Raw genomic sequence first — 14,013 nt, forward strand, 5'->3', positions numbered from 1 at the left:
GAGGATCAGCGGGGAGGAGATGTTGTTGCCTACCCTCACCACCTGGGAGCGGCCCGTCAGGAAGTCCAGTACCCAGTTGCACAGGGCGGGGTCGAGACCCAGGGTCTCGAGCTTGATGACGAGCTTGGAGGGTACTATGGTGTTGAATGCCGAGCTGTAGTCGATGAACAGCATTCTCACATAGGTATTCCTCTTGTCCAGATGGGTTAGGGCAGTGTGCATTGTGGTTGAGATTGCAACGTCTGTGGACCTATTTGGGCGGTAAGCAAATTGGAGTGGGTCTAGGTTGTCAGGTAGGGTGGAGGTGATATGGTCCTTGACTAGTCTCTCAAAGCACTTCATGATGACGGAAGTGAGTGCTACGGGGCGGTAGTCGTTTAGCTCAGTTACCTTAGCTTTCTTGGGAACAGGAACAATGGTGGCCCTCTTGAAGCATGTGGGAACAGCAGACTGGTATAGGGATTGATTGAATATGTCCGTAAACACACCGGCCAGCTGGTCTGCGCATGCTCTGAGGGCGCGGCTGGGGATGCCGTCTGGGCCTGCAGCCTTGCGAAGGTTAACACGTTCAAATGTCTTACTCGCCTCGGCTGCAGTGAAGGAGAGACCGCATGTTTCCATTGCAGGCCGTGTCAGTGGCACTGTATTGTCCTCAAAGCGGGCAAAAAAGTTATTTAGTCTGCCTGGGAGCAAGACATCCTGGTCCGTGACTGGGCTGGATTTCTTCCTGTAGTCTGTAATTGACTGTAGACCCTGCCACATGCCTCTTGTGTCTGAGCCGTTGACTAGAGATTCTACTTTGTCTCTGTACTGACGCTTGGCTTGTTTGATAGCCTTGCGGAGGGAATAGCTGCACTGTTTGTATTCGGTCATGTTACCAGACACCTTGCCCTGATTAAAAGCAGTGGTTCGCACTTTCAGTTTCACGCGAATGCTGCCATCAATCCACGGTTCTGGTTAGGCAATGTTTTAATCGTTGCTATGGGAACGACATCTTCAACGCACGTTCTAATGAACTCGCACACCGAATCAGCGTATTCGTCAATATTGTTATCTGACGCAATACGAAGCATATCCCAGTCCACGTGATGGAAGCAGTCTTGGTGTGTGGAGTCAGCTTGGTTGGACCAGCGTTGGACAGACTTCAGCGTGGGAGCCTCTTGTTTTAGTTTCTGTCTGTAGGCAGGGATCAACAAAATGGAGTCGTGGTCAGCTTTTCCGAAAGGAGGGCGGGGCAGGGCCTTATATGCGTCGCGGAAGTTAGAGTAACAATGATCCAAGGTTTTTCTACTCCTGGTTGCGCAATCGATATGCTGATAAAATTTAGGGAGTCTTCAGTCTTGTTTTCAGATTAGCCTTGTTAAAATCCCCAGCTATAATGAATGCAGCCTCCGGATAAATAGTTTCCAGTTTGCAAAGAGTTAAATAAAGTTTGTTCAGAGCCATCGATGTGTCTGCTTGGGGGGGGATATATACGGCTGTGATTATAATCGAAGAGAATTCTCTTGGTCGATAATGCGGTCTACATTTCTACATATAAATACATTTATAATGCGGAATTTCACTAACTGCTCTCCCAAGGCAACAGCCTCGGGAAACATTTCAAATGGAGAGGAAATAAACATTTTGTTAGTTTTCACTTTGCGAAATCTTAATCAGTCCAAACAATTCAAATTCAAAATTCTTACTTTCCAATTAACTATTAACTGTTACTTTCACTAGTCCACATCTCTGTTTCCTTTAACTCAGAAGACCTCTCAATCACCATCACCCAGTACACATACCTTCTGCTGCAACACTTGTTTCCCTCTACAATCTATACTATACTCTACCTCTGTCTTTCCGTCTAACGTTTACTTTACCAGGTGAACAAAAAGTTTTAAATTACAGTGGAAACAAACATAATTACTCGTGACCCCTCCTCCATTTCATCAATTCAAGAATTGTTAAGAATAAGACGGAATAATGTATCTCACGAGATTAAAACCCCTAGGGTTTTCCTGAGTCTACTTGGAGTGTTTGGTTGTGACAAAGAACGCATTTTGTTATACATTTATTTGAAGAAGAAAAGAGGAGAAGAAAAGACTTGCTTGGGCCAAGAAACATGAACAATGGACATTAGACCAGTGGAAATCTGTCCTTTGGTCTGATGAGTACAAATGTATGATTTTTGGTTCCAAGCGCCATGTCTTTGTGAGATGCCTAGTAGGTGAAGCATGGAGGAGGAGTGTGATGGTGTGGGAGTGCTTCGCTGGTGACATTGTCAGTGATTTATTTAGAATTCAAGGCACTCTTAACCTCTCTAGGGTATGTGGGACGCTAGCGTCCCATCTGGCCAACATCCAGTGAGGTTGCAGAGCGCCAAATTCAATTACAGAAATGCTCATTATAAAAATTCAGAAAACAAAACATATTTTACATAGGTTTAAAGATTAACTTCTTGTTAAACCAACCACAGTGTCATATTTATGAAATGCTTTTCGGCGAAAGCATACCTATTCCAGAACATACCTAGCCTAGAACATAGCCCAGTTGACAAATTATTACAAACAGCAACCAGCCAAGCAGAAGCGTGGAAATAAATGGAGATGAAATGAATCCCTTACTTTTGATGATCCTCATATGGTGGCAAACAGAAGACATTGATTTAGTCAATAAATGTTCCTGTTGTTCGATGAAGTCTCTTTATATCCAAAAACCGTTTTGTTAGCACGTTTTCTTCAGTAATCCACAGGCTCACACTCAATCAAAACAATCAGACAAAAAAAATCAAAATTGTATCAGTAAAGTTCATAGAAACATGTCAAACAATGTTTATATTCAAAACTCAGGTTGTTTTTTTAGCCTAAATGATCTATAATATTTCAACCGGACAATAACGTTGTCAATATAAAAGGTAAACAAGAAATGCACATGCACCTGCACGAGTCCACTCGTTCAGACTGGTCTTACTCCCTCATTTATAAGAATAATAGCCTGAAACGATTTCTAAAGACTGTTGACATCTAGTGGAAGGCATAAGAACTGCAAATGGAGTCCTAAGTCAATGGATACTGTAATGGCATTGAATAGAAAACTACAAAACCCCCCAAAAAACTACTTCCTGAATGGATTTTTCTCAGGTTTTCGCCTGCTAAATCAGTTCTGTTATACTCACACTATTGTAACAGTTTCGGAAACTTTAGAGTGTTTTCTATCCAAATCTACCAGTTGTATGCATATCATATCTTCTGGGCCCAAGTAGCAGGCCGTTTAATTTGGGCATGCTTTTCATCCAAAATTCAGAATGCTGCCCCCTACCCTAGAGAGGTTAAACATTATGGCTACCACAGCATTCTGCAGCGATGCGCCATCCCATCTGGTTTGCGCCTAGTGGGACTACCATTTGTTTTTCAACACGACAATGACCCAAAGCATATCTCCTGGCTGTGTAAGGGCTATTTGACCAAGGAGTGTGATGGAGTGCCGCATCAGATGACCTGACCTCCACAATCACCCGACCTCACCCCAATTGAGATGGTTTGGGATGAGATGGACCGCAGAGTGAAGGAAAAGCATCCAACATTTGCTCAGCATATGTGGGAACTCCTTCAAGACTGTTGGAGAAAATGCCAAGAGTGTGCAAAGCTGTCATCAAGACATTGAAGAATCTATAGTGTTAAAAATATATTTTGATTTATTTAATACTTTTTTTAGGTTACTACATGATTCCATGAGTGATATTTTATAGTTTTGATGTCTTCACTATTATTCTATAATATAGAAAGTAGCAAAAATAAAGATGAAACATTGAATGAGAAGGTGTGTCCAAACATTTGACGTATTATACATGTTGTTGCTATTATTAGGCTAACAGAAGAACACATATCTTTGGACAGATCCAGGGAGGCCCGCCCCGAGTCTCAGGGATTGCTGGTGGTCATAGGGACAAAGAAAGTCACTTCCTGCCGCTAATTAACTAATGGATAGTAAATTAATAATTTAATAGGCAACTTATTGGAAATGTCAGAATAATTTGCATTACCAATAGCTACTGCAGGCCATATGCATTTCATTTTAATTTCAAAGTTCCAATTAGTTGTTTACTCACATAAATCCTGCATATTATTATTAAGAAAAATGATCACTTCCACGGTGGAGGGTTCAGGCATGGTTCTCCTTTTGTCTATGGTCCAGCTTGCCGAGTCGGATACTATTTCACTGCTGCTGCTGCTGTTGGCCGGGACGGAAATCACACTTCTCACCAACTTGGCTATCCGTAGATATACTGTGCTCTTTTGGACTTCCACCAGCCCAACAGATCTCTTTTGTCTGCCATCACAGGCCTCTGTTGTATATCTTGTCACGTCATCATCATCTTCTTCATCAGCATTCTCTGTGACTTTTTTCCACTCTGAAAAGTCCAACTCTCTTCTCTTGGCGGGTTGTGGCACAGACACAGTATTCTGTAGGCTCCTCTGATGGTGGCACAGCCATGGATTGTAAAAGTTTGCACACATGGTCATAGACATCTTGCCTGTCTTGGGCGGGCAGCATCCTCAACTGGTTGAACTTGGGCCAGATGAATGTTGCCACCTTGTGTAGGTCTTTGATGTTCACCTTCCTCTCCAATCAACCGCTGTGATGCTGTCGCACAGCAGCCTGCTGTTGCTAGGCAAGTGCGTGGGGCTGACAGTGATACCTTAGTCTCTCTGACCCGAGACAAACCAGGTTAATTAAGAGTAAGATACTTTTCCAGTTCCTTCTGTGTGTCAAAAAAATGGCTTTAGGAACTCCAGGGGATACTGCATGTAATTCTTTTGACTCTCTCTGTGGGGCTCTTTCTGCGGACCTACAGCTTCTCGTGCACTTCATTGTACATGTCCTGAACAGAGTTGAGGGTCAGGTACACCGTATTAAACCTTGTGTCTCCCATCTGCAGCTGGCTCTTTGAGAGTTGCACAGCCAGCCCAGACTGCTTTACATAGCTGTAGAGCGTATAATAAGCACATCATAAACTTTCAAACCCGTTTCATGGCAAATACGATGCCCATGGAAAGCTATATGAATGAACAGAGGTAGCATGCACCTTCCCGTAAGTAGCCAGCACATCAATACGCTTTTGGGCAAGCTCGTCAAAGCCTGCCCCTTCTACACTATTGAAGAGCCAAACATCCTTGCCAAACATCCTTGTCATGTACCGACTACTTTACTTTAAATGGAGGACAGGCATGCATAGGAAAACAGAGGTTTCAAAATAAGAGGCACTTCCTGATTGGATTATCCTCAGGCCTGCAATGTCAGTTCTGTTATAGTCACAGACAATATTTTTAAGGTATTGGAAACTTTAGAGTGTTTTCTATCCTAATCTGTCAGTTATATGCATCTGGTCATGGGAAATAGGCCGTTTACTTTGGGAACGTTATTTTTCCAAACATAAAAATAGTGCCCCCTAGCTTCAAGAGGTAAAGTGGCACAGTTACTTTTTTGTTAACAAATGCAGACATATACAATCAAATCAAATCAAATGTATTTATATAGCCCTTCGTACATCAGCTGATATCTCAAAGTGCTGTACAGAAACCCAGCCTAAAACCCCAAACAGCAAGCAATGCAGGTGTAGAAGCACGGTGGCTAGGAAAAACTCCCTAGAAAGGCCAAAACCTAGGAAGAAACCTAGAGAGGAACCAGGCTATGTGGGGTGGCCAGTCCTCTTCTGTCTGTGCCGGGTGGAGATCATAACAGAACATGGCCAAGATGTTCAAACGTTCATAAATGACCAGCATGGTCAAACAATAGTAAGGCAGAACAGTTGAAACTGGAGCAGCAGCACGGCCAGGCGGACTGGGGACAGCAAGGAGTCATCATGTCAGGTAGTCCTGGGGCATGGTCCCAGGGCTCAGGTCAGTTGAAACTGGAGCAGCAGCATGGCCAGGTGAACTGGGGACAGCAAGGAGTCATCATGTCAGGTAGTCCTGGGGCATGGTCCCAGGGCTCAGGTCCTCCGAGAGAGAGAAAGAAAGAAGGAGCGAATTCAAGAACGCACACTCAGATTCACACAGGACACCGAATAGGACAGGAGAAGTACTCCAGATATAACAAACTGACCCTAGCCCCACGACACAAACTACTGCAGCATAAATACTGGAGGCTGAGACAGGAGGGGTCAGGAGACACTGTGGCCCCATCCGAGGACACACCCAGACAGGGCCAAACAGGAAGGATATAACCCCACCCACTTTGCCAAAGCACAGCCCCCACACCACTAGAGGGATATCTTCAACCACCAACTTACCATCCTGAGACAAGGCTGAGTATAGCCCACAAAGATCTCCGCCACGGCACAACCCAAGGGGGGGGGGGCGCCAACCCAGACAGGATGCCAACCCAGACAGGACCACAACAGTGAATCAACCCATTCAGGTGACGCACCCCCTGCAGGGACGGCATGAGAGAGCCCCAGTAAGCCAGTGACTCAGCCCCTGTAATAGGGTTAGAGGCAGAGAATCCCAGTGGAAAGAGGGGAACCGGCCAGGCAGAGACAGCAAGGGCGGTTCGTTGCTCCAGAGCCTTTCCGTTCACCATCCCACTCCGGTTCGTTGCTCCAGAGCCTTTCCGTCCCACTCCTGGACCAGACTACACTCAATCATAGCGTACGTGTAGGTATGTACGGCAGGACCAAATCAGAGAGATAGGTAGGAGCAAGCCCATGTAATGCTTTGTAGGTTAGCAGTAAATCCTTGAAATCAGCCCTTGCTTTGACAGGAAGTCATTGTAGAGAGGCTAGCACTGGAGTAATATGATCAAATGTTTTGGTTCTAGTCAGGATTCTAGCAGCCGTATTTAGCACTAACTGAAGTTTATTTAGTGCTTTATCCGGGTAGCCAGAAAGTAGAGCATTGCAGTAGTCTAACCTAGAAGTGACAAAAGCATGGATTAATTGTTCTGCATCATTTTTGGACAGAACGTTTCTGATTTTTGCAATATTACGTAGATGGAAAAAAGCTGTCCTCGAAATGGTCTTGATATGTTCTTCAAAAGAGAGATCAGGGTCCAGAGTAACGCCAAGGTCCTTCACAGTTTTATTTGAGACGACTGTACAACCATTAAGATTAATTGTCAGATTCAACAGAAGATCTCTTTGTTTCTTGGGACCTAGAACAAGCATCTCTGTTTTGTCCGAGTTTAATAGTAGAAAGTTTGCAGCCATCCACTCCCTTATTTCTGAAACACATGCTTCTAGCGAGGGCAATTTTGGGGCTTCACCATGTTTCATTGCAATGTACAGTGGTGTGTCATCCGCATAGCAGTGAAAGTTAACATTATGTTTTCGATTAACATCCCCAAGAGGTAAAATGTATAGTGAAAACAATAGTGGTCCTAAAACAGAACCTTGAGGAACACCGAAATTTACAGTTGATTTGTCAGAGGACAAACCATTCACAGAGACAAACTGATATCTTTCCGACAGATAAGATCTAAACCAGGCCAGAACATGTCCGTGTAGACCAATTTGGGTTTCCAATCTCTCCAAAAGAATGTGGTGATCGATGGTATCAAAAGCAGCACTAAGGTCTAGGAGCACGAGGACAGATGCAGAGCCTCGGTCCGATGCCATTAAAATGTCATTTACCACCTTCACAAGTGCCGTCTCAGTGCTATGATGGGGTCTAAAACCAGACTGAAGCATTTTGTATACATTGTTTTGTCTTCAGGAAGGCAGTGAGTTGCAGCCTTTTCTAAAATTTTTGAGAGGAATGGAAGATTCGATATAGGCCGATAGTTTTTTTAAATATTTTCTGGGTCAAGGTTTGGCTTTTTCAAGAGAGGCTTTATTACTGCCACTTTTAGTGATTTTGGTACACATCCAGTGGTTAGATAGCCGTTTATTATGTTCAACATAGGAGGGCCAAGCACATGAAGCATCTCTTTCAGTAGTTTAGTTGGAATAGGTTCCAGTATGCAGCTTGAAGGTTTAGAGGCCATGATTATTTTCATCATTGTGTCAAGAGATATAGTACTAAAACACTTGAGCGTCTCTCTTGATCCTAGGTCCTGGCAGAGTTGTGCAGACTCAGGACAACTTTGGTTTGGAGGAATACGCAGGTTTAAAGAGGAGTCCGTAATTTGCTTTCTAATAATCATAATCTTTTCCTCAAAGAAGTTCATGAATTTATCACTGCTAAAGTGAAAGTCATCCTCTGCTGCTTTTTAGTTAGCTTTGCGACAGTATCAAAAAAGGAATTTCGGATTGTTCTTATTTTCCTCAATTAAGTTAGAAAAATAGGATGATCAAGCAGCAGTAAGGGCTCTTCAGTACTGCACGGTACCGTCTTTCCAAGCTAGTCGGAAGACTTCCAGTTTGGTGTGGCTCCATTTCCGTTCCAATTTTCTGGAAGCTTGCTTCAGAGCTCTGGTATTTTCTGTGTACCAGGGAGCTAGTTTCTTATGAGAAATGTTTTTAGTTTTTAGGGGTGCAACTGCATCTAGGTTATTGCGCAAGGTTAAATCGAGATCCTCAGTTAGGTGGTTAACTGATTTTTGTCCTCTGGCGTCCTTGGGTAGGCAGAGGGAGTCTGGAAGGGCATCAAGGAATCTTTGTGTTGTCTGTGAATTTATAGCACGACTTTTGATGGTCCTTGGTTGGGGTCTGAGCAGATTATTTGTTGCAATTGCAAACGTAATAAAATGGTGGTCCGATAGTCCAGGATTATGAGGAAAAACATTAAGATCCACAACATTTATTCCATGGGACAAAACTAGGTCCAGCGTATGACTGTGACAGTGAGTGGGTCCAGAGACATGTTGGACAAAACCCACTGAGTCGATGATGGCTCCGAAAGCCTTTTGGAGTGGGTCTGTGGACTTTTCCATGTGAATATTAAAGTCACCAAAGATTAGAATATTATCTGCTATGACTACAAGGTCCGATAGGAATTCAGGGAACTCAGTGAGAAACGCTGTATATGGCCCAGGAGGCCTGTAAACAGTAGCTATAAAAATTGATTGATTAGGCTGCATAGATTTCATGACTAGAAGCTCAAAAGACGAAAACGTCATTTTTTTTTGTAAATTGAAATTTGCTATCGTAAATGTTAGCAGCACATCCGCCTTTGCGGGATGCACGGGGGATATGGTCACTAGTGTAGCCAGGAGGTGAGGCCTCATTTAAAACAGTAAATTCATCAGGCTTAAGCAATGTTTCAGTCAGGCCAATCACATCAAGATTATGATCAGTGATTAGTTCATTGACTATAATTGCCTTTGAAGTAAGGGATCTAACATTAAGTAGCCCTATTTTGAGATGTGAGGTATCATGATCTCTTTCAGTAATGACAGGAATGGAGGTGGTCTTTATCCTAGTGAGATTGCTAAGGCGAACACCGCCATGTTTAGTTTTGCCCAACCTAGGTCGAGGCACAGACACGGTCTCAATGGTGATAGCTGAGCTGACTTCACTGACTGTGCTAGTGGCAGACTCCACTATGCTGGCAGGCTGGCTAACAGCCTGCTGCCTGGCCTGCAACCTATTTCATTGTGGAGCTAGAGGAGTTAGAGCCCTGTCTATGTTGGTAGATAAGATGAGAGCACCCTTCCAGCTAGGATGGAGTCCGTCACTCCTCAGCAGGTCAGGCTTGGTCCTGTTTGTGGGTGAGTCCCAGAAAGAGGGCCAGTTATCTACAAATTCTATCTTTTGGGAGGGGCAGAAAACAGTTTTCAACCAGCGATTGAGTTGTGAGACTCTGGTGTAGAGCTCATCACTCCCCCTAACTGGGAGGGGGCCAGAGACAATTACTCGATGCCGACACATCTTTCTAGCTGATATGCACGCAGAAGCTATGTTGCGCTTGGTGATCTCTGACTGTTTCATCCTAACATCGTTGGTGCCGACGTGGATAACAATATCTCTATACTCTCTATACTCGCCAGTTTTAGTTTTAGCCAGCACCATCTTCAGATTAGCCTTAACGTCGGTAGCCCTGCCCCCCGGTAAACAGTGTATGATCGCTGGATGATTCGTTTTAAGTCTAATACTGCGGGTAATGGAGTCGCCAATGACTAGAGTTTTCAATTTGTCAGAGCTAATGGTGGGAAGCTTCGGCGTCTCAGACCCCGTAACGGGAGGAGTAGAGACCAGAGAAGACTCGGCCTCTGACTCCGACCCCCTGCTTAATGGGGAAAACCGGTTGAAAGTTTCTGTCGGCTGAATGAGCGACACTGGTTGAGCTTTCCTACAGCATTTCCTTCCAGAAACTGTGAGAAAGTTGTCCGGCTGCGGGGACTGTGCCAGGGGATTTATACTACTATCTGTACTTACTGGTGCCACAGACGCTGTTTCATCCTTTCCTACACTGAAATTACCCTTGCCTAACGACTGCGTCTGAAGCTGGGCTTGTAGCACAGCTATCCTCGCGGTAAGGCGAGTACAGCGACTACAATTAGAAGGCATCATGTTAATGTTACTACTTAGCTTCGGCTGTTGGAGGTCCTGACAAATCGTGTCCAGATAAAGCGTCCGGAGTGAAAAAGTTCAGGAAAAAATAAATAAATATATGAACGGTAATTAAAAAGTGAAAACCGTAAAGTTGTCAGGTAGCAAAATAGGTTGGCAACAAAACGCACAGCAACACACAGATTTTTTTTAAAGCAACCACTAAAGGTAGAATTATTCACAACAAGCTTCATAGTCAAGTGTATCTCATTGTGTGTCCACAGGTTCTGCAGAAGGCCTGTCAGGTCATTTGATATATAGGTTTGGCCTGGGGAAGAGGCCGTCGCACCAGGCCGTCGCACCAAAATGGCACTACAGAAAAGATGTACCAGTTGTCTTGATGTCATACTTTAAAAATGCCCCGTACTCTTTGCATTTTTTCATTGCCAGAGGATTTGCCAGGTCAAATGTTTTCCAGAGATCAGACTTCCCCTTTCACTCCTGAGCAACAAATATTCATTTGCCTGTGGCAAAACCCTTCTTCACATCCTTCGCATCCATTTTGCTGTGTTGTAACAGTTTTCTGAGGTTATAACCAATTTATTAATGCAATTATGATTGGCTCTCCTATGGTCCGGCCCTACCTTATCGGTCATGACCTACATGCACGTTACATGCACTACATGCAAGTGCCACGTGAATAGAGCATGGTAATGGTTGAAGGGAGTAGGGAATGCTTTTGCTGTCTAAACAAATGAGGGATTTCATTAACATAACTTTTCAGTAAGAGAAACAACAAGTAAAACAATTAATTAAAATGACTGTATTTAGGTATAGCGTCAGAAACATGGACAATGGGATACACACTGTTGATGGCTGCACTGCCTGTCCTGCTCGTTGACAGAGAGGAGGAGAGAGACAAGGTGCTGCATTTAAAAAAATATATGTTTTATGTATACAGCCAGACAAGCCCGAGCTGGAATTTGAGCCTGGCTTGGAATGACAACTCTACCCCCAACCTTGAGCCTAATGCTAACCCTAACTCTGAAGAAACAAATATCCATGTACTTGCAAGTGGGGGAAAAAAGTCCAGTGTGGCAGTCTCCTGCACCTCTCCATGTATATTTATTTATCTGTGTCTTTCAGAAGGCTTAAAAGCGCAAGTAAAATTTTGGCGTGACCAATAAAGTGATCTTAATCTTATACAATTCTGCCTCTATTGTCCTTTGTATCATGGTTATCTGCTGATGACCTGTTTTAACGCTACTGTCTGTCTGTCCCCCATGCAGCGTCCAAGTCGCGACCTTTCAGTGAGGAGTACAAGCGGATCCCTCCTCCCAAGCCAAAGAGGAACCCTAACACGCAGCTGAGTACCTCCTTTGATGAGTCCTACATCCAGAATCATGGCAACAGGAAGGAAGGAAGGAGGGAAAAGTCCTCATCGCAGAGCCAGAGCCCAGCCCCAGATACGGAGGACGAGGACGAGCCTGTCTACATCGAGATGGTGGGTAACATTCAGAGGGAACTGAAGCAACGCCTCTTGGAGGACGAGGACCAGAGTGAGTCGGTCTATGAGGAAATGAAATACCCCATGTTCGACGACATGCTCCAGGACGCTAAGTGGGAACAGGACATGGAGCAGGGTCGTTCCTCCTCCTCCCACACCACCCCCCGGGGGTCCCTCTGTGACATCCCCGCCCCCTTCCCCAACCTGCTCACCCATCGGCCGCCCTTGCTGGTCTTTCCGCCAGCCCCTGCGCAGTGCTCGCCTAACTCGGATGAGTCACCCCTCACTCCGCTGGACGTCACAAAGCTGCCCATGCTGGAGAATGTTGCCACTGGGTACACCAACAAGCCCGGGGGAGGTGCCTCTCCCACGACCTCTGAGGCTCCGCCCCCCTCCTCCTCCCCCCACCACCGCAAGGGGGAGAGAGAGAGAGACAGGAAACGAGAACGGGAGAAGGGAAGGATAGAGAGCGGGATCTCCAATTCACCCACACTATCACTGTGTCTGGTCGCTCCTCTGCCCCTCCCCTGCCCTCCACTCTCTACAAGGCATCGGCGTCGGCTCATGGGTATCCCAGAAGCCATTCCGCATGTCCCTCACCTGTAAGCATGGGTCGCTCGATCACACCGCTCAGCCTCAAGCGCCCACCACCTTATGACGCCCTGAAGATAGGTGGCAGCATGCCCCGATCCACCTCCTCCGTTGCGCATGCCGCCAAGAGCTCAGTTGGTCAGGAAGGGGGAGGCAAACTGAGTAACTCTTCTTCGGCCCACAGCTCCATGCAGAATATGTCGCGTTCCCGCACCCCTACAAGCCCTCTCGATGAACTCACCAACCTGTTTACTGGTGGCCGGAATATGCTAAAGAAGGGATCGGGAGGGAGGAAGGTCAAGGAGTCCGCTGAATGTGAGTGCCTATGATTAGGTATTGGCACATACAATAGTTTGTTCATGAGGGTTAAATTGTCTCAAATGATCTATGTAAATTCAGTGTCAGAGGTGTAAAGGCAGTGTCAGAGGTGTTTTCAAGACGTTCAAACATTCATAGATGACCAGCAGGGTCAAATTGTAGAGAATACAACAATTCAGCACCTCAGGAGTAAATGTCAGTTGGCTTTTCATAGCCAAGCATTGAGAGGTTGAGACAGCAGGTGTGGTAAAGATGGAGAGAGAGTCGAGAACAGCGCATCTGGGACAAGATAGCATGTCTGGTGAACAGGTCAGGGTTCCATAGCCACAGGCAAAACAGCAGAAACTGGATCAGCAGCATGGCCAGGTGGACTGGGGACAGCCAGGAGACATCAGGCCAGGTAGTCCTGAGGCAGTCCTGAGACATGGTCCTGTAGAGATGAGTCAGAACAAGCTAGGACTGTGCGATATAAAAGGGAGTTGTGGTTTCCAAAAGACCAATATTCTACACAGTTTAGTGCAGAACACTGGCAATAAACTACAATGACCATAATGCATTGCTCACCCACTTTGGGGTGTCAGGTAGCCTAGTGGTTAGAGCATTGGGCCAGTAACCAAAAGGTTGCTGGATTGAATCCCAGAGCTGACAAGGTACAAATCTGTCATTCTGCACCTGAGCAAGGCAGTTAACCCACTTGGATGTTGATTATGGCAGCCCCCCGCACCTCTCTGATTCAGAAAGGTTGGGTTAAATGCGGAAGACACATTTCAGTTGAAGGCATTCAGTTGTACAACTGACTAGGTATTCCCCTTTCCTTTCCTTACTTGTCAGGGAGAGAAGAGAGAACGCACAAGAGGGAAAGAAAGCAGTTGCTTTGCGAGGTACAGTATCTCTACCTGAAAATACATGATCTTTGTTATGCAGGTGAATGAGGACCCAAAAGCGACTTAACAGAAACAGAGTTTATTCCAGTCTTTAACAAAAAACGATAATCCTGGATACTATCACAGGTAATGTCCAAACAGGAATAACTGAAATCCTCTACTGTAGAGGGGAACAACAGGAGAAGCGACCACAGACTGCAGGTCGCTTCGGGTTGGCGCAGGCCGTAGCTGAAATAGACACCTGCTCACACGCAGCATCTGAAGAAGGCAAAAACACGACGGAACAAGAACACAGCACAGCA

The 14,013-nt window shown here is 45.3% G+C and overlaps 2 protein-coding genes across 4 annotated transcripts in view; both read left to right on the forward strand.

The window, feature by feature from the left end:
* The window catches only part of nyap2a (neuronal tyrosine-phosphorylated phosphoinositide-3-kinase adaptor 2a), a 90,575-nt gene extending 78,051 nt beyond the window's left edge, over positions 1-12,524 (forward strand). For all 3 annotated transcript variants that reach the window (XM_046297823.1, XM_046297822.1, XM_046297824.1), the window contains exon 4: positions 11,701-12,524. In XM_046297823.1, the coding sequence (XP_046153779.1) occupies positions 11,701-12,524 (824 nt within the window). The remainder of the gene's footprint in view (positions 1-11,700) is intronic.
* Positions 12,525-12,526: 2 nt separating this feature from the next.
* Positions 12,527-14,013, forward strand: part of LOC123994815 (neuronal tyrosine-phosphorylated phosphoinositide-3-kinase adapter 2-like) — a 31,354-nt gene continuing 29,867 nt past the window's right edge. The window contains exon 1 of the mRNA XM_046297825.1: positions 12,527-12,824. Within this exon, the coding sequence (XP_046153781.1) occupies positions 12,527-12,824 (298 nt within the window). The remainder of the gene's footprint in view (positions 12,825-14,013) is intronic.

The sequence above is a fragment of the Oncorhynchus gorbuscha genome, linkage group LG14 (genome assembly GCF_021184085.1).
Source record: "Oncorhynchus gorbuscha isolate QuinsamMale2020 ecotype Even-year linkage group LG14, OgorEven_v1.0, whole genome shotgun sequence".
Lineage (NCBI taxonomy): Eukaryota > Metazoa > Chordata > Actinopteri > Salmoniformes > Salmonidae > Oncorhynchus > Oncorhynchus gorbuscha.